Source organism: Phalaenopsis equestris, unplaced genomic scaffold (genome assembly GCF_001263595.1).
Source record: "Phalaenopsis equestris unplaced genomic scaffold, ASM126359v1 Scaffold000002, whole genome shotgun sequence".
Taxonomy (NCBI): domain Eukaryota; kingdom Viridiplantae; phylum Streptophyta; class Magnoliopsida; order Asparagales; family Orchidaceae; genus Phalaenopsis; species Phalaenopsis equestris.
Window position 1 is genome coordinate 75,725,527 of NW_018164444.1, and position 20,045 is coordinate 75,745,571.

The following is a 20,045-nucleotide window of genomic DNA, read 5'->3' on the forward strand; positions in this document are numbered from 1 at the left end:
CAAGCCTGAGCTCGCTCAAGCTCGGCTCGTTTACAGCCCTATCGAAGATAACAAATATAATGTCATAGAATTAGATGTGGGCACCTAAAAGACAAATAAAGTTATTTTTACGAGTAAACTTAAGATTTGAGATGTACATGAAGAAACTAATTCTATGTGTGATAAAGTAACAAATACTATTAAACAAGTGACAAAAATGTAATTGGATAACCAAAATGAAAAGTATTTATAAATAAAAATAGTTGGTGGTGGAATAATAATATGCAAGAAAACTAAAATATTGAAAATTATGTTATAAAAATTTAATTTAAATCTAAATGCTTAGAGAATTGAAAAAAAAAAATAAAGTTGCCTGTATGGAGCCTAAGGTATCACTTTATGATGCTAAGAATTCTGCTTTTAGTGAGTTTTAAATAGATTAAATACTAAAGATGTTGAAAAATATATGTATAAATTAACCAAACAAAGAGAAAAGAAAGGTAAAGATTTAATTCAAGTAAAGTGTATTAAAGATGGACATCAGAAGTGCTTTTCTTAGAGGAAAATATTTAATATAGGTGGGTGAAATATTTTGATTAACTTTTCAATGAAGTTTTCGAAAATATGATCGATCATAGTGATCTTAATATCATTAATGATAATAAAATTTTTTATTTTTACCAGCACATTAGTGACAAAAAAGTTGAGGAGGTTTTAAAGAAAACAAAAAGCGGAAAGTCAGTAGAATCCGATGATAGCCCAATAGAAGTGTAAAAATATTTAGGAGATGTGAGGATTTCTTGGCTTACTAAAATTTTTAATTTTTTTTAAAAAATGAAAAAAATGTCTGAGTAATGGAGGAAAAGTATTTTTATCCCCATTTTTAAGAATAAAGGTGTGCACAGGAGCGTGCAAATTATAGAAGAATTAATTAATGTATCATATATTAAAATTATGTGAGAGAGTAATTGAACATACGTTAAGACGTGATATAAAATTTTCTCATAATCAGTTTGGATTTTTGTCAAACAAGTATGCTATGGAAGCTATATATTTATTGAGAGATTTGATGGCGAAATATGGACAGAGTAAGGAGGATTTACATATGATTTTTATTGATTTAGAAAAAGCTTATTATTACTTTCCAAAAGATGTTCTTTGGAGAGTTTGAGAAAAGAAATGTATTGATATGACTTATATTCAAGTCATTAAAAATGTGTATACTAGAGCTGTTACTTGTGTTCGAACAGGAGTAGGATTGACCGACTTTTTTCATTTTTTAGTTGGATTACATCAGAAATTGGCTTTAAGTCCATATTTTTTTTGCCTTTGTTATGGATGCACTTACTCGACATGTACAATATGTACCTTGTGAATGTTTTCGCTGATGATATCTTTCTTGTGGATAAGACTAGGGAAAGCGTTCAGGATAAATTTGAATTATGAAGGTCTACATTAGAGTCTAAAGACTTTCATTTGAGTAGATCTAAAATTGAATACATGGAATGTACTTTTAGTCGTAGTAGATCTAGTGACAAGGCTGTAACAATGGTGATTAAATCATTAAAAAGAGTGAACGTTTTAGATATATTGGGTTTATTGTTCAAATTGATGGTGATATAGATGAGGATGGTGATATAGATGAGGATGTTTTGAGGATGTTTTTAGTAGAATTCATGTTGGATGGTTGAAGTGGAGGAATGCATCGGGTCTATTATGTGATAGAAAAGTGCGACTTAGATTTAAAGAAAAATGTTATAAGGCGGTGGTGATACCTTAGGTGGATGAGCGGCTTGACTCTCAACGACAAAATGCTAAATGATTGTATTCGTGGAAGGATTGGTGTAGCTCTAGTGGCAGAAAAGATTAGAGAGAGTCATCTTGGATTGTTTAATCACATTAAACATCGACCATCTGATGATATTGTTAGGAGAGTTGATGTTTTAGATTCAACTTATGCTAAGAAAGGTAGAGGCTGACCTGAAAGACTTTGCTATGTTGTATAAAAAATGATATTAATTTATTAGAATTAAATGAAAATATGACACTCAGTAGGTGGAAAAAAAGATCCATGTAGACAAACCCACTTAGCGGGACAAAGGCTTGTTGTTGTTGTTGTTGTTGTAGATGGAAATGTGTTGGGGATCCCAAATTGGAGATGAGAGTTATTGATGATCTTAGGTTGTACCACATTTGAATTGACCTAAAGTGAACATGTTAGTGTCAGAATTATGGAGGCTATACAGATTAAACTTTAAGGAGAGATGACTGAATGATAACACAAAATAAGAGATTGTACATTTACTTAAAGTGAGAGATTCTCCCTTGAGTTGGCTTGCTCTTCCTTTGCTCTGGGTGCTCCAAAAATTCAACGACCGCTCCCCATGACAACTCTCTAAATTTTTTTTTGTTTTTTTTTTTGTTTTGAGAGAGCTTTGGAGAGTCAGATTGTAGATCGGATACTATCCAGATATTTCACTTTCATTTAGCAAGAAGTTTTTTTAATCTGAAGTTCGATGTTTCCTATAGATGAAAGCTACTATGGTTAATTACTTCTCCCAATAACGGTAGAGCACTTTCGATTAAGGTTGGTCATTAGGAATTGAGTATTCAACATATAATGGCAACAAACTTAAAACTTTAAATAATAAAATTCACTACTTGAAGCTTAAAGTGGATGGTGGGGGAGTGAAGATGAAACCCGATCAAGATCACATTGTTCTGTCATTTCGGGTCGTCATGGTCCTTGATCTACTTAGTAGAAGAGGTAGTCGTCCCAACCTGTAAATCTGGGGTTGATTTTTATCAAGGGTACAAATTTAAGTCGACTTTAGCTAACAAAAGGCTTTATACCAATCAATTGTACTCTTATGATTCACAACTCAAAGGGTAGAAAGACGTTGGGGAACATACAAGTTGCTATCGTGACCGTAATATAATGATGTCATTTTGCGGTATAACCATGCAAATGGAGGACTCGGGCCACGTCCTTACTGCCATGCAATTGCTTTGATTATAAATTTAGGGATACTTTTAACGTGACATTAGCTTTTTGTGAGCTGAAGCCAATCAGAAATTTGTCACTCTTAACAAATCGTTGCGGAGGGTGGATGATATTTTGCTTTAAGCTTTTAGTGATTAAATTTTGCTTGAATATTTGCTTGGTTACTTTAAAAAATCTTATTCTAAAAGATTTACCCTTTCGATTGAAATCTTCAATCAACACGCCCATCATCGGGTATTGACTATTTTATATTTAAAAGGGGCATTCTGTTTTGTCAGTTTAGATTTTTGGGATGTAAGTCCTGTCAACTTTTGTTTTTTTATGAGGATGAATAGACTAGTGTGGTGATTTAGATATGTAAATTCTTATTTCAAGATTTGGACATTATTAGAGCTTACTAAACTCATCAACTTCAGCTCTTACTAGGAGAATCAGATTAATGGAGTGATTTGTACTTGTAAATTCTTGTATTATGATTTGGACATTTATTAGGGTTCACTAGACTTTTCAACTCCAGTCCTTACGATGAGGAGGATCAGACTAGTGGGGTGGGACTTACGACTCTAACCTATAGACTAGACGACCCGATTAGCTCGCCTAGCATTCTTGAACCTAATATTTGAGCATTCAATACATTGGTTGTGGCACATGCGAGCGTTTAATTTTAATATGTTTGAGCTGTTTTAGCTGGACCATTTGGTGACTTAAGACAATTTATATGATTTTAAAACATGAGTTAAATGAAATAGCTTGCTCATAAGCTTTCTGTTCGCTAGCAGACACATTGTGAATTCGTTGGTGGGAAATTTCAAGTTTTAAAAAAACTCAATCTTTAAATTATGCTTCGCCCCTAGGAGTGGAAGTCCAAAAAATTTAACTTTAAATTGATTTTCAAACTTTAGGAGCCTAAGTTTGAAAAGCCTGGTTTCAAAATATTTTTTTTACATCTGATGAGCTTAAATTCAAAATCAAAATCTAAACATTTTAAGTCGTAATAGGAGTGGGTAAGAAGAAATGATCTGGCTAGGCTCGGTTCATATATGATGCGTGACAATCTCATGCCATGTAACATCTTTTTATCTTGTGTTTTTTAGTAGCTTCATTAGGTTTTTAATATATTCTTTTTACATGTTACTTGCAAAGTTTATTGATTCAAGTGAGGTTGATCCTTCATTCAAGATTGTGTATGTGCCTCAGTCTGCTCAGGCCAGTCGGTCAAAACCATTGTTGAGGTATGTTTTTTTTCTTTTACCATCCGCTTCTTTATTTGGTATGATTAGTTGCACACATTAAACCAGATTGTTTTACTTTTCACTCATGTTTAGACGTGGTAGAGTGAAGCCCCGTGCACTCTCCATCCTATTATGAGGAGAGAATGTCCCTTTTTTTAGACCACAAAGGGGTCATTCAATCATGTATCATCTTGATTTGAATATTGATAGTATAAATCAACCCATATGCTGTGCCACAGATCTCTTAGGTCCTATTAACGCCCATTAATGGGTTGCCTATGTTGTGTCATACTCATGACACCCACCGACATTGATGGGGCTTTGGACATTAAGGTATAATTTTCTAAAACATATTTAGGATATTAAAAGTACAATGAAATGACCTGACGCTAAATCACATAAGACTTAAACACCATATTAAAACTCATGAAATTCAAATTCTTAAATAACTTATGGCTTAGTATTAGGTGTTCTCGACCACAACTCTCCTTAGTTAGCTTTAAATGCTTTAACTCATTCTTTTCATTAACCTAGTCTTAGATGACCCTATACATTGGTAGGTGGTTTGCCTTGGATGGTCTTTAGATGAAATCTGATTTGCCTAATGACTTTTCGACACAACCCAAGCTTTCCTTTTAGATGATCCTAAGTGACTAGAGATTGTTCCGTAGTTTAGTTCTATCATCTATAGACTACCGGATAAGTAGTCGGTGGAGGCCTTCAACAGAGTTACGGTAGGGAAGAGGCGTCGATGTAGGACGGTCATCGCATTCAGCAATCACTTTCCTATATATAGCCCTTACATATATACCATCCAGATTTTCATACCACAAAGGAAATAACTCCATTTCATGCATAGGGTCGGGTGATTTGTGGGTAAGAATTGAAGTTTAGGTGTTAGATATGTAAATGCATATGAATTGTGCAGCACCTATGTAAATTTCCCAATATTTTAAGGAGAAATCATCACAGCAAATTATGATCCAGATTTAAGCACCTTCTGCAAAACTAACTTAAACTCAAGAAGTTCAGCCTCAAGTTCACTCAGTAGATTCTCAAGTCTCTCCAAGTGAACATCTGATCACTTTTGTATGCATGCCCAATAATTACAAAGTAAATGGAGGTTATGAGCTAATCACAATCATCTTAGAATAGTTACCATGAATAATAAAATCGATTAACAATATTGCAGGGAACAAAAGAAGCAAAAGAAACCATTGAAACCTGTTTTGAGGTGGCTGGAAATGGAAATCAGCTTTGAATTGTTTTGCTTAAGAAAAAGGAGAAGCTCCGCTTGTGGCTCAAAAGATCAGAGAAGAACAAAAATTGAGGTCTTCGCTTCTGTGAGGATGCCGAACGCTGGTGCTTCAGTCGAGAGCTGTTAGGATTTGCGAGTGGGAGAATCGAGAGAGAGGCTCTAGAGCTTCACGTGTGGAAAGGAGAGGGGAGTGTCGCGCCTTGGTACGAAAGTCGAGCGAGGAGGTAGACAAGGGCTTCGGTTCAGAGGGGAGGCGAGGGTTGCTGTCCACAGAGAGGAACCGGAGGAGAGGTTGAGAGCATCGAGTGGTGTCGAGTAGAGGAAGAGGAGAGGCGGAGGTGAGGGTGTCGGTTCGCAGAAAAGGAACGAGGGTCTTCGGTCGAGTGCGAGAGGGAGGAGCAGGCGAGTGGGAGAGTTGAATCGAGCCCAGAGGGGAGACGAGGGAGTCGAGCGGGGAGCAGGCAAACTTTCTGTTCGCAGAGGAGGAGCGCGAGATCGAGAGAAGGCGAGTGGGGATCTTCGGTCAAATGATAGAGGCGTAACAAATGCTTCAATCGGGAGCTGCGATCAAGTCGCAGGGAGCAGCAGGTGAGGCGAGAGGGCTTCAAACTGCAGGAGGAAAAAGAAAAGAAGCAAGAGCGAGAGCTGGCGAGCGGGCTCGGTGCAGAGGTTAACGGGAGAGCCGAATCGTGCGGAGCAGGGGATGATCGAATCGAGAAGAGGAAGAGGGAGTTCGTCGTACGCGAGTCGGAAGCCAGCGAGAGTGAGGAGTAGGCGAGTGGGATGTCTGGAGAGTGGGACTGCGAGCGAGGGTCGAGAGCTAGAGGAAGAAGACAAGCGTTCCTTTTAGAATGGAGCGGGGACAAATTAATCAAAGTAGGCGTTACTTGAAGCAATTGGCGGGGGAGGTTGAATTGGAAAAAAAATATCACCTGATTATATTCAATTAAGACAAACTTAAATAATTTATTTGAATTTTGAAATTTGAAATTTGAATTTAGGTGAGTTGGTGCCTAGCCCGTGCTCTACCGGAGTCCAACCTGAATAGAACATGAATTGAACCCGAGTCAAAGCTGGTTTGAGTCCGGGCCCGCGCCCCACTAATTAAAAAAACGTGCACCGATTTGCTTGTCGTTTGTGCTAATGCATAACCATAGTGATATGAGTGTCATTTCTAATTAAGTTCGACATTCCGGACGTGTCGACGCAGTACATTTTGTCATCTGGGGTCGTCCAGACAAGTTCACCCGCGGTCGGGCCGAAAATGTGTAAACTTCGTGCGTGGTGTAGCGAGTGCGTTGCTGAGTCACAGAGGGTTTACCTAAGGCTGTCTGATCCTGCATGAACTCATTTTCGGACCCTCTACATGTTGGTCCTTAGCTCTTGCAACTAGGAGTTGAGTACTTGAAAATACTCATGCAAGTTCTTCACAAAAATGAGTCAAGAAGTGATTTGAAGTTCTATGGAAGGTGGGCTCCATTACTAGTCTGCTAAGATGGTCAACAAGGAACTCCTAAGGCTAGATTTTGGGTTCTGGGAGTAGGAAACTAAGAACTCAATAAAAATGAGGTCAACAGACATAGAGGAGATCGACTCGTGGGTTGAGGAATTCGGTGACTCCTGTTTCCACAGGTGAGAAATTGCGACATTGATGGTTCCAATGTTTTCATTGGGTGTGAATAGGGAAAAATGATGTCTTTGGATATACATAATTTCTTCTTTATTTTACTAATATTTTTGAATGAAAATGTACTTTAATGGAAGATATTTTTATGTTAATGATACATGTATAACAAATAGGAGCATTGGAACGAATTTGGACTGAAGAAGAGTGAAACAGAACCAAATGGAGCAAAGGTGTTGATTGTGGTTTGGCGCCTAGGCGCTCATTTTTGGGCGCCATCGTGTTGCAGTTGAACACCTTAGCGCCAGGTTCTGGATGCCTAAGCACCCAAGATTTTCAAGCAAACAGAGAGCACGACGCTTAGGCGCCGCAGACTGGGTGCTTAAGTGTTGCAATTTAGACAGCTACTTTCTGCACGACTTTGAAAGTTATTTTACGGGTGCTGATGGTTCAAACAGAGAGTTTCAGCAAACTTTGGAATTCTCGGAAGAAGTTCCAAGGCTTGGAATTCTCCAAGGACAGTAGGTAGTAGAAATTCTTGTTCTAGAGAGATTTGAGAGGGAAATTTGTGAGAATCTGTAAGGGGTTTACGACAGCAGCTTGTGTAGCACTGTTGAAAATATAGTCCGGTGAAATTTACTTCTCTTTTCAGAAGGCAAATGCTAAGTATCGCATGTAATCTTTAATCTTATTTGATTATTGTTAGTAATCTTATTTGATTATTGTTATAAACACATATTTGGTTAATTTGCTTGGATTGAATGAAGTTTTCTTTGGTGTTTATCTTGTGTAGTGAGTAGATTTTTTATACTTTTCTCTTGTGATATATATGTTAGATTTGTAGGGTTGTAAATGCTTTGAATTGATCTGTATTTTCATGTGATGTGCATATCTTTAAACTTAATTTACTTATTGTATTGTCCATATAACTTGTTAAAGTTCGTTGTGACCCATTAGGAGTCGAAAGAGCGGCGAAGAAACAACATAGAATATTCACATTATGCGAATCACTATAAAAGATGAGTCATGAGACCATGCAACTTAAAGAGATGTGTATCGATATAGTTTGAATGAGGAGTTTCACGGGTGACAGACGAAAAAAATTACCTAAATTTGATTCATGCTCATTTATGCACTCGAAAGAGGGTAAATGAGTCTTATGCTCCAGTTGTAATAACCACATTACAATTATTAGTATTAACCCCTACAATCTACCTAGGAAATCATAAGAGAGAACTATCTTTATCAATCTTGAATTTCACCTGTTTAATTGATCTAGGCAAGTTTAACTTTGGGGTAGAAATATACATAGGAGTAGTTGTTAGAAAAACCATATTTAGCGATCTTCCAAACTAGGAGCTGAAAGTAGGCTAGAATTCACTCTTAGGTTGTTATTACTACGAAGCCTCTGCCGCTTTCCCTGTAGGATCGACATTCCGAACTCAAGTAGAGCCCTATATTATGAAAGCGATACATGTACTTGTGTAGGAACCCTAACAATTAGCTGGAGATTGTAAGTTAAATTAAATTATCATTAAATTGTTGGTAGTTGTTGGGGCCGTCAAGCTTTCTGGCTTCATTGTCTGGGAAGGAAGGAAGTGTCGGTAAGAACTTAAGGATAATTTTAGTTGAATTTGTAAGACTTAGAATTGAAAATAGTAGTACTCAATAATTAAATTAATTTTAGTTACTGTGTGTATTTTTCAAAGAAAATTAAAAAAATATTAAAAATAATTTTGAGTGTTTGATATCTCTCCTATTAGTTAAACCTTTAGAATTGAATGCGTAGTTCAGGAGCTGCAGACCTTGAACCCTACGATTCAGAGCTAGAGAGATCTGTTAGGAGGATTAAAAAACAGAGAAGACTCCAAAAAAATGTTGTAGAAATGACAGATCATCTAATTAATGAGGATTCAATCATTGATCATATTGCTAATAGACCTTTGAGGGATTATGCAAACCCTATAGTGGATAAAATTCATTTAAGTATACAGACCCCTGCCGAAGCGGTCAATATTTTTGAACTTAAGCCTGCAATAATTCAGATGATACAAAATAATAAATTTGGTGGATCTCCATCTGAAGACCCAAACTTATACTTAGCAAGTTTCTTAGAAATTTATGTTACATTCACATTTGATGGTGTTTCTAATGATGTTGTTAGACTTAGAGTTTTTCCTTTTTACTTGAGGGATAAAACTTAGATATGCCTCAATTCATTAGCACAGGGTTCAATCAGGACATGGGAGATCTAGCCGATAAAATTTCTAGCTTAGTTTTTTCCACTATCTAAAAATAGTAAGTTGTGGAATGATATCACTTCATTATGTCAACATGATGGGAAATCAATTTATGAGGCCTGAGAATGATTTAAAGAACTTCTTACGAAGTGTCTATATCACACATTATCTGATTGGTTTATTATTCACACATTTTATTACAGATTAGTTTGATCTTTAAGAGCAATTATTGACGCTGCCGCCGGAGGTTTGCTTATGTTGAAACCATTTGAGGAAGCTTATTTTCTTATAAAAAAGATGACCACCAATAACTTTCAATGGTCATTCGAAAGAGGAACAAGATGGTAGCAAATCTTCATGAAGCTGATGACCACCAATAACTTTCAATGACCATTCGAAAGAGGAAACCCCAAGAAGGTAGCGAATCTTCATGAAATTGATGTGCTGATTATTTTAACTTCTCAAGTAACAACTATTGCAGGAAAGTTAAGACTATTATGGAATGAGTCAACCTTAAGGACCTCCATTCATTGAGGAAAAGTCATTTGAACAATTGATTGATGCTAAATCTTTTGAAACTAGCCATGCGATAAACAATCACTTAAATAACATATATTCCAATTATTACAACTCAGACTGGAAGAATCATCATAACCTTATTCATACCAACAATTATGGAGGAAATAAACTGTGGGGAAATAATCAAGTTAATCCTAATGGTAATTGAAATAATCAGGGTAATTCTAACTTTAGACATTCTTTTCCTCTTGCATTTAACTCCAACCCACAATTTAAGAAGAATAAATTATCGTTAGAAGAGGTTGTTCTTCAAATGAGGAGTCAGCTGAAAAACCAAGGGGCTGCAATTATGAATATAGAAAACCAATTGGGGCAAATTGCTAACTCAGTCAGCAATCGTCCTCACGAGATTCTTCCTAGCAACACTGAGATGAATCCTAAGGAGAAGAATAATGAGCAATTGAAAGCAATAAAAATAAGGAATGGAAGAGAATTGAAGGATATTGTTCAAAATAATATTGAGTTGAGAAAAGAGAGAGAAAACCGAAAGACCTATGGAAGAAATTCCTATGGAACCTGAAAAACCTAGAGAGAACTTGACCCAAAATTTAGGAGACCTTGAACTATCTTACATGGATCCATTTCTTATAACTTTGAAGGAAAACATTAATATGCAAATATGAAAAATCATTGAGAGAATGTTGGATTTAAAAAGAACCATCAGGAACAATAATCTGAATCGATCCTCTACATGTCCTTAAGATGATTATTATAAAGTTGAGAATGATAAGTTGCAAGAAAAATTGAAATTTGAGGATTTAGTAGAAATTTCAAGTTCGGCAAAAGATTGGGCGATTGATCGGAGATTACTAAATTGGATATTTGATCCGTGAGGAATCCTTGTTCATCGGGCTGACGATGTTAAACTAAGCACTTCTTGGGAGATAACCCAAGGTAAATATGCTTTAGTTTGTATTTTAGTTGTGACTGTTTGTAGTGCGTTGAGTTCATTGTTTGTGTGGATTGGATTGTTGGATGTTGATCGTGGACGTTAGAATTATGTGTGGATTGCTTGATTGTATATGTTAGTAGATTTAGATTTGATATTTCTATATGTTTAAGTTTCACTACTGTCGTTGAGATACTGATGTATTTCCTTTTTACTAGTTGTACTGGACATTACTTGTCAATATTTGTAAATTTAAAATCTTTCTAGACAAATGTTTTGGTGCTTTTAATTATTTCCATGTTGATACCTGCACTGTTAGTAAGACTTTCTTCTAGTTCAATTTTTCTTCTAGCATGTGTAGTTTAGATTTATTTTTTACTGCATACTGTTATATCCTGTGGAATACTTGTAAATGTTTCTGATAGTCTTATGTGGTAACATGTATTTCTGAGCTTTGGTTTTTCTTCCTGCTTTATTTTTCAATACTTTTTGCTATACATGTTAAAAATCAAGTTGGGGAGGAGGGGGGATCTCTATAAAAACTAAATTTATTTGCCCTCGGTAGATTACATATTAATTTAATTTCATTGCAAAACGATTTACGATATGTAGTATTATCTTCAGGGTACTATAATTTTTATTTTGGGGCTGAAATAAAGATTTTGTTGAATCTTTTAATGAAAAAGATTATGCTAGAGTTAAACATGTAGTAGAAGACTGTGAAAATGATTTTACTATTTATAGTAAAAAAATTGTAATTTTGAAAACTTAAAGATTCTTAGATTTACACTTTTAAAAGAATTGAGACTATTAAAACTAACTTTCAAACTAATATTACATTATTCAAGTAAAGGATAACGATAAATTTTTAACTTTAAAAGATGGATAACAAAATTCAAAAACTATTTAAGGTCTATCCAGATATAGTAATCCTCACAAAAAATAAGGATTAAAAAGTTCCTGAAAAAAAAAAGAAAAAATGAGGAGAAGCTTAAGGAGAAGTCTAATAAAAAATTAGTTTCACTTGAATCTTCTTAAAGACTCCTGAAATTGTTTTTATTTCAAAAAGTATTAATAAAAGTTTTACAAATAGAGTTCTTAAATTATAACTTTATAATTTCTAGGAATCCTGAGTTTAACAAATTACAATTATTTTTGAACTAGATGATTCCTAAATTTAATACTAAATATTCTTATACTCTAGTCTGATAATGATTCACTAGAACTTCTAGGTTATACTACAACATTCCTGGAGCGAAATTGTAGGAAATCCTAAAGAAATCCACTATCTCAAATCATTATATTTAGTTTTTAAAGTTGTAGTATTACTTGAGAACAAGTAACATTTAAGTTTTGGGGAATTTGATATGTTTTTGGATATACTTAATTTTTTTTTACATATATTTTTTAAAAAAACTACACTTTAATAGAAGATATTTTTATGTTTATGATGCAAGTATAACAAGTAGGAGTATTGGAATGAATTTGAACTGATTCAGAGCGAAACAGAACCAAATGGAACAAAGGCGTTGATTGTGCTCCGTTGCCTAGGCGCCCTTTTGAGCGCCAAGGTGTTGCAAAGAATCAAATGAAGACCCGCCCAGAGGAGGAAATTTTCAAATTCCCTTGTCGTGCGTGAGATAGACGACACAGGAGAACAACGTCGTGCAAAGTAAGTTCTGCAAGAAAGAAGCAGTTCAAGAAAGGTTTAATTTCACTATGTGTGAGGTAGGGAAATGAGAGAAGATTGTTCGACTGTTTTGTGTCGTTAAACCTGCATGTGGGAGTGTGGCGGACATTCGAGAGAAACTTTCGAACGGGGAACAGATGGAGAGACTTGTTGGGACAGAAGGAGAATGAGAGGGGAGAGGCGAATAGGAACTGACGAGTGAAGAGATGTGCAAATCAGCGCCTATGGGAAAGTTTAGTTCATGCTTTTTAATTGAAGAAGCGAGAACTACTACTTTCCTTGAGTGGGGAACTTTTACGGGATTAAATGTAAGTAAATAAGTACTTAATTAATTAATAATTACTCAATTAATTAATTTAATTTTTCTTTTATTTTTTTTCTCATTTCTTTTTATTTGATGGTCAGCATGCCCTTGCTTGGATCTTTTTCTTTTTGTGCTCCTTGCTTCACTTGCATCCTCTTTCCTCTTCTTGTGTTAATAATACCTCCTTTAAAGTATCCAAATCCTCCTCGAAAAAATCCAAATTCTTCCTTCATCTTTGGCTCGACTAGACAGAGTTTAGAAAGTGTGTGCCCTAGAGAGGATAAAGAGAGTGACTGTAATGTGGTTTAATGTGGAGAGAGAGACGAGAGACGACCAAAATTTACAATTAGTAGTCTTGGGTTTGGCCATGATTCAATAGAGTTTTATTGAATTTTTGAGTGATTTAATGGTTGAAATTCTAGGTGCAAACTAGTGTGGTAGTGTTTTTGGAAATCTAATACGAAGAATAAACATGATAATTGATAAGAGCCATTCCATTATAATTTGCATGAGCCAAGTTATCAAATATGATAATCATCTTTGACAACCTCGTTCACTTATTTAGATAAAGCTTCTTCTGATCAGATAAATCATTCAAATACATTTTTTCTTTTTTTCTTAAGTGACCATACCCTTGGATTTTTTGAGAAAAAATATTTGATTTAAGTTTGAAATACTTCAATCCCTTCTTTTGGATGTAGCCTTTAATTCTTCTCAAGTCGAGTTGGATATACACATAGGGTTCTCTTTTTTTTTTTTTTTTTTAAACATGTTCCAATTTAGACCTATAAACTATATGCGTAGTTAAATTTAAATGAATGGTGACGTGATGAGCATGCTCATATGTATTGTGTTCAACCATGAATAATAGCACAACTTGCTGGAAGAATTATTCATGTGTGGATCCTTGTAGCCTACATACATGTTAGTTCTTGGTTTGTCATTTGTCAAGGGATGAAAATTAGGACATGACATTCTTATGATCTCATCAATTAAATAATAATAGTGGTGAGGCTCTAAGATTATTTTCCAAAGTTCTTTTTTTAACGTTCAGATGAAAATATGTTTGTTGTTCTTAATTGGAAATAGAGTTGTTGGTATTATGAATTGTGCTGTATGTGAATTGGCCCAAAGAAGATGTATTGATGATAGAAATATGGAGACTATAGAGATTACACTTTAAGGAGAGATGCTTGAATGATAAAACTAAAACCAATGATTGTAGGTTTTCCCAAATTAAGAGAACCTCCATTGAGTTGGTTTGCTCCTTTGCTCTTGCTTAGCTGTATTCCTTATACTTGCTGCTTCACAAGCCTCCTTTTTCTTCTTACCTTTATAATGCCTCCTTGAAAGCTTCTTCTTCCTTCTAGAATGCACCCAAGCCCTTCCTTCTTCATCTTGACTCAGCTAGATGGATTATTGGTTGTATGCGTGCCTTAGAGAGGGGAGTGTATGGTATGGTTTAATCTGGAGAGTACCTTGACATGGCCAAAATTTGCAATTAGAGGTCTAGGCGGTCTAGGGTTTGGCCTTGATTCAGTGGAGTTGCATTGAATTTTTTAAGGGAAATTTACATTAGCAGCACACAATTCTTATGTACTTGCATAACACCTAATCTTTCATATTTACAAATCTTTCATATTTACAAACATAGCACTTTGATGTTTTAAACCTATGCATGAAAAGCTGTATTTCACTTCTAACAGTTCTATTTTTTATGTGATATTAAAGATTTGAGCTGTATGTGTAAATATGAAGTTTTGGTGTGAGATATGTAAATACATAATAATTGTGTGCTATGTATGTAAATATCCCATTTTTTAAATAATTGAATGCTTGAAATTTGTAGATGCAAACTAGTTTGTATAGAAAACCAAATACAAAGAATAAAGATGATAATTGATAAGAGTGATTCCCTTTTCACGTGCATAACCTAAGTTATTAGATATGATAATTGTCTTTATCTTGATAACCTCATTCACTTTTTTGGATAAAGTTTATCTTGATTTGGATTAACCAGTTAATTACAGTTATCTCCTGTCCTTTTCCTCAACTGACCAACTCCCTTGGACTACAGAGAAAATATTGGATTTAAAATCTAACTCATTCAATTTCTCCTTCCTTTGGATGTAGCCCTTCATGTAGCCTTTGCCATTTATGCTTCTTTAGTCGAGTTGGGTATGCAAATCACATTTAGAGTTTTTTTTTTTGAAGCTTGTTCCCGTTCAAACTTAATACCATATGTGCATAGTAGAATATAATTGAACAAATCACACAAATACAACTACAAGAGCACACAAGCTATCAAGAATATGGAGTTGAGATAATTTAAGTTGTGTATGATTGATATAACTTTTAGGATAGGATGGATAAGCTACTCGATCACAATAGTTAAAAAACATACATGTATATCAAACATCAATATAAACATGATATATGAGGGTGATTATGTGATAATATGTTAACAACAGATCATTCTGAACTATGGTATAATATTAAGGATTCATTCAACCGAACTTAGCATAAAGGCTTGTAACCATACAAATCTTCACGTTGTCATGAAGATAATTATCTTATTTGTCAATGATGAATTGTGCACTATATCGAAAAAGTTTTATGGAGCCCTAATATTTATAGTAGCACTCTCTATTTCAATCATGAAATAAAATATTTGAAAAAAAATGAATGAAAATGTATATATATATATATATATATATAGATGAACTTGTATGGATTTAATGAATTAAATAAGAAGACGATTATGTTAAAATTTATGGTGGATTGCAGTGAAAGGTCCATATGAGGCAACTTTTTTACTGCTTTATTGTGTAGATTGTTTCTTGTCGGCTACTACTAAGCTACTTTTCAAAATTTTATGAGCTCAGAAAAAATCCTTTAAAATTATATCTTCTAGAATGTGGTAGTTATTTGATTTTTGCAAAAGAAAGATTTATAATCACTACAATGGCTTTCAGAAAACCACTTTCCTCATAGTGGCTCTACAATTTTTTTTTCCAATTTTAGCCGTTTTGAACATACCTTAAATACTTCATGAATTTATGTTAGCCAATTACACCTCGTTTATGGATTCAATAGTGAATCTTATGAAGATTTTGTGATCGGCCTTCTGTATGACTTCAGTGAAAAATTTCCTATATTTTTATTTTTGACACTATCTTTTGTGGGTAAAGGAAATTAAATATTTTTTTATTATAAAAGGGATCTTTAGCTTGTACAGGCCTCATTTTTATTTGATTCACAATTAAGTTTTCTTAAATAATATCTTGTTTGGATGTTAAGTTCTAAGCTACTTGTTTGTTAAGTTGGAGACCAAAGATTTTTGCAAGAGGCTTACTTCTTATACAACTAGAATGCTTGATTTGGTGACTTATTTCTACCTAATTTCCTTTTCTTTTCTTTTTTTCCTTTTTTTTTTTGCATGCATGGGTGAATGAATCTATTCTTGTTTGATACAAAATGATTTTGCATCAATGCATGATTTTCAATTAATATTATGCTTCATCATGGCTTCAAATTTTTCTAAAATGTTAGTTTTTAATTATTGGTTTATGATCTACTTAATTTTCATCTTTGTTTCATTTACATTGAAAGTAATGATCATTTAAAATGAGGAGTGTGTGTGAATTTTTAATTTATTTGTATTTGTGTATCATTAGCAAAACTTGGACTCTTAAGATATTTTACATAAGTAGTTGCCGATTTCATTTTGAAGTAGACGGATTGTCTAAAAGTTAAACAATTAAGTTTGGATAGTCGATCTTAAGTTCAGGATATACTTATTCGTTTTATAGTGGTTTGTAGCCATCCAACTAATGTGATTGTTCCAATACAGTAACTCTTATTCAATTGTAGCTATATTAAATACCTATTGTAGCCATCCAACTACCTCTCTTAGTTTATTTCTTCTTCTTCTTCTTTTTGTGTTCTTGGATCTGGCATTTCCGCCCCTCTTTGCTTCATTCATCTTCTTGTCCTTTTTACCATGATGTCACTTTCTTGAAAGTTTCTCCCTCCTAGAATGCAGTAGAATTCTTTTTACTTTTTTAGCTCATTTAGAGAAATGTTAAATAAGTAGGGTTTCTTAGGAAAAAAAAAATGATAGAGAGATTGATAGACAGACATAGAGTTGTGTGCCTCAGTTTGGAGAGAGAGTGCCTTGGCTTGGCCAAATACTGCAAACATAGGCTGAGAGCCTGAGAGTTTGGTTAACTTGAGAGTGGGGAGAGGATGAGACTTTCATTGATTTCATGAATTGATTTAGTGCTTGAAACTCGAGATACAAACTAGTATTTATAGCAAATCAATTAAAAAAGATAACCATGATAATTAATAAAAGCCATTCCTTTTTCATGAGCATGAAGTAAGTTAACAGATAGGATCCTTTTTTTTATCCTGATCACTTCCCTTATTTAGACAATGGCCTATCTGGATAAATTCTAGTCAAGTGTATTTCTCTCTCCTTTCTTGAAATGGCGACTCCTTGGATTGTGACTCCTAAATCTTGGAATTAATTTCAAGCTCCTTAAATTTCTCAATTTTTAGATAGCTCCTCTTATAGTCTTCTTGTAGCCTTATACGGTTCATGCACCTAATCTGGCAGTTGGGCCTTACCAATATACATTATGGCTTAAGTTTAGGTGTAACTTCCAACATGAATTTGAGCTTGAGTTTGGGTCTAATATGGTTGAGTTTGCTAGCCCAAATCTTGATCCACCCATGTGGTTTGGCTACTTTGTTGGCTAAACCAAAATTGCATTGAAGAGCCTTTTGGAGTTCTTGGAGGTTTCTTTTTTACATTTATTTACAAGTCATTCAAAAGCATTTTATTATATGTAATTTTTCCATATTGTGCTTTGAATATTATCAAAACTTCATGCCATGCATTCAAAACGTGGGGTGAGCTATTTTTTCCCCATTTTCCCTCCAAATGCGTAGGTATGAAGTATCTCCAATGGAAATTGTGACTTTAAAACTCCCAACTCCAAATATGTAGGATAAAATTAATGATGATGAAGGCAATAGTATTCTAGACCTTGAAGCACTTTATAGAAGACACTTCCATTCTTTTCCTCTTGTATACCTTGCAAGTTACAAAAGATGGATTACTCACAGTAGTAGATTGAAAGCTGATTCTTGTTGTACATAAGACTTAATTGTTGTCCCATTCACAAAAAATAAAATGAAAATAAAAACACCGACACAACCGAGTTTATGGTGAATTTGAGAGGTGCTGCATTCTTAGAAGAAGATGAAGTTGTTTATCATTAGGCTTGCACTAGCGTAGGCATTTAGTATTTCGTTATGTGGAGACCAGAACTCTGCTCTCAGACCAATTCTCCTCACAGCTTTGAGGATCTTGTTCCTGTTGGCATATCCTGTCACAACCACCTTTTGAATGCTACCATCCACCTCAACCTTCTCAATTCCTGTGAGTTATACAATTAATATCGGACCAGAAATAGAAGCTTCTAGAAGCTTAAATAGTTTCAGAGTAGACTTAATTTTACCTTTTAATTTGGATAGACATCTCCTTAGTCTCTTCTCATGTATAGCTACCATCTCCACCTTCAGTTCAATGCTCTGCAATCCAAGTTCTTATAAATCCGTTATATGAAAAGAATAATGTTTTGTTTCAGAGATGAATAATATTTAGATGATCATTTGTTCAGAGACTGCATTCTGTAAATTAATCCTTTGATTTGTGACTATAGGTGATGAACAATTAGGCAAACTATCTTGTGTGTGTTTGTGCGCAAGCGCTTCTTTTTTACTTTTAAATCAATTTGGTTGATCTGATTATTAAGAAAATTGGTTTTGATACCATTTGGATTTAATATAGCCCTGTGTTTTGGTGAAATCTGTTTTGCAGCAGAAGGGGAAGAGAGAGCTTCGGCAAGTATTGTAGCAGAGTAGGGGGTCCTAAGTTAAGGGAGGAATTGGAGAAATCAAAATAATGATTTGATTGATACTAAACCCAAAGGATTTGGTAGCTACAATCTATTCGAATCTGATAATAAATAGGCCAACTTGGCCTTTGTTACGAATCTGGAATAGACTTGTGGAAATCTAATGATCCTGTTAATCAATTTCATACACGTATATTTTGGACATCTGCTAAATTATTTGTCCGTAGGAAGGAAAAACGGATTGAACTTAATCACATAGTAGTGCAAAAAAATTTACATAAAACAATTAAACTCCTTGTATCACTTAAAAATACATTCTAAATCCTAAACTAATAACCATTAATCAAATCCAGCCCTGGACAAAAGCATATATTACCTCCATGCGAAGCCAAACTCCTGAATCGGTTTGCTGAAGTTGTGATGACCTGACAAGAAAAAAATGGCATGAAACTATAGCCGATATCTTCACATGTATATTTATATAGAGAAAGAGAGAAGAAAAAGAGATTCTGATGAAGCAAATTGGGTTTAAGAATCCTGTTGGAGTAGAAATAAGGAGGGGATCTTCTTTGTTGCTTTAGCTAAAGGAGGACAAGGTGGCAAGCAGGACCATAAACCAAAGGAACGCTTTGATCGAGGTGTTATGCTTTGGAGAACCTCAAGGTTTAGCGCTTTGCCCTCATGCAAAGCAAGTAAAATCAATGGTGGTGACGGGGTTTCAGAGCACGTTTTTGGCCGTAGGTTGGCTTTTGTGATCTTTGATGGTTAGGAAATGTACCAATGCTGCCTGTTTATAGTTACTTTTTTTAATAGAAATATTTGGTGTCAAGGCTCATAATCTTATGTATTTGCATATAAAATTTAATATCTTTTATCTACAAGCAGAACACTCAAATCCTTAACATCACATAAAACATAGCACTATTATGTACTTCTTAAAAGTGAAATACATCCTCTTATGCATAAGTTCATGACATCAGAGTGTTAGAAATGTAAATATCAATGTTAAAAGTTGTTAAATATGTAAAATTGCAACTACCTAACAATGGTGTGGTATGTATGTAAACTTGCCTAAAAAATAAGATTCATACTATTATTATAAGTAAAAGAGAAAAAAAAAGAAAAAAATAATAAAGGGTATAAAGATAAAAGAGAGCTTGGGTAACCCACCCTGATTACAACTAAGACGACCATGATTGAAGTTTGGTGTTTTCTTAGGGCATATTTAACCGTCATCTTCTCTCTTTTCCATCCATGCAAAAAAATAAAATGAATGGGTAGGGTCCTACTCTGGCTTGAAGGAGACTTAAGCTTTGCAG

General features: G+C 34.5%; 1 protein-coding gene across 1 annotated transcript; it reads right to left on the bottom strand.

Moving 5' to 3' along the window:
• Positions 1-17,862: 17,862 nt before the first annotated feature.
• On the bottom strand, positions 17,863-19,534 carry LOC110032432 (heavy metal-associated isoprenylated plant protein 28-like). The gene is made up of 3 exons (XM_020736072.1): positions 19,103-19,534; positions 18,328-18,400; positions 17,863-18,246 (listed from the first exon to the last, which is right to left on the bottom strand). Exons 1-3 carry the CDS (start codon positions 19,106-19,108, stop codon positions 18,059-18,061), a joined length of 267 nt encoding a protein of 88 aa, XP_020591731.1. The 5' UTR covers positions 19,109-19,534; the 3' UTR covers positions 17,863-18,058.
• Positions 19,535-20,045: the final 511 nt, after the last annotated feature.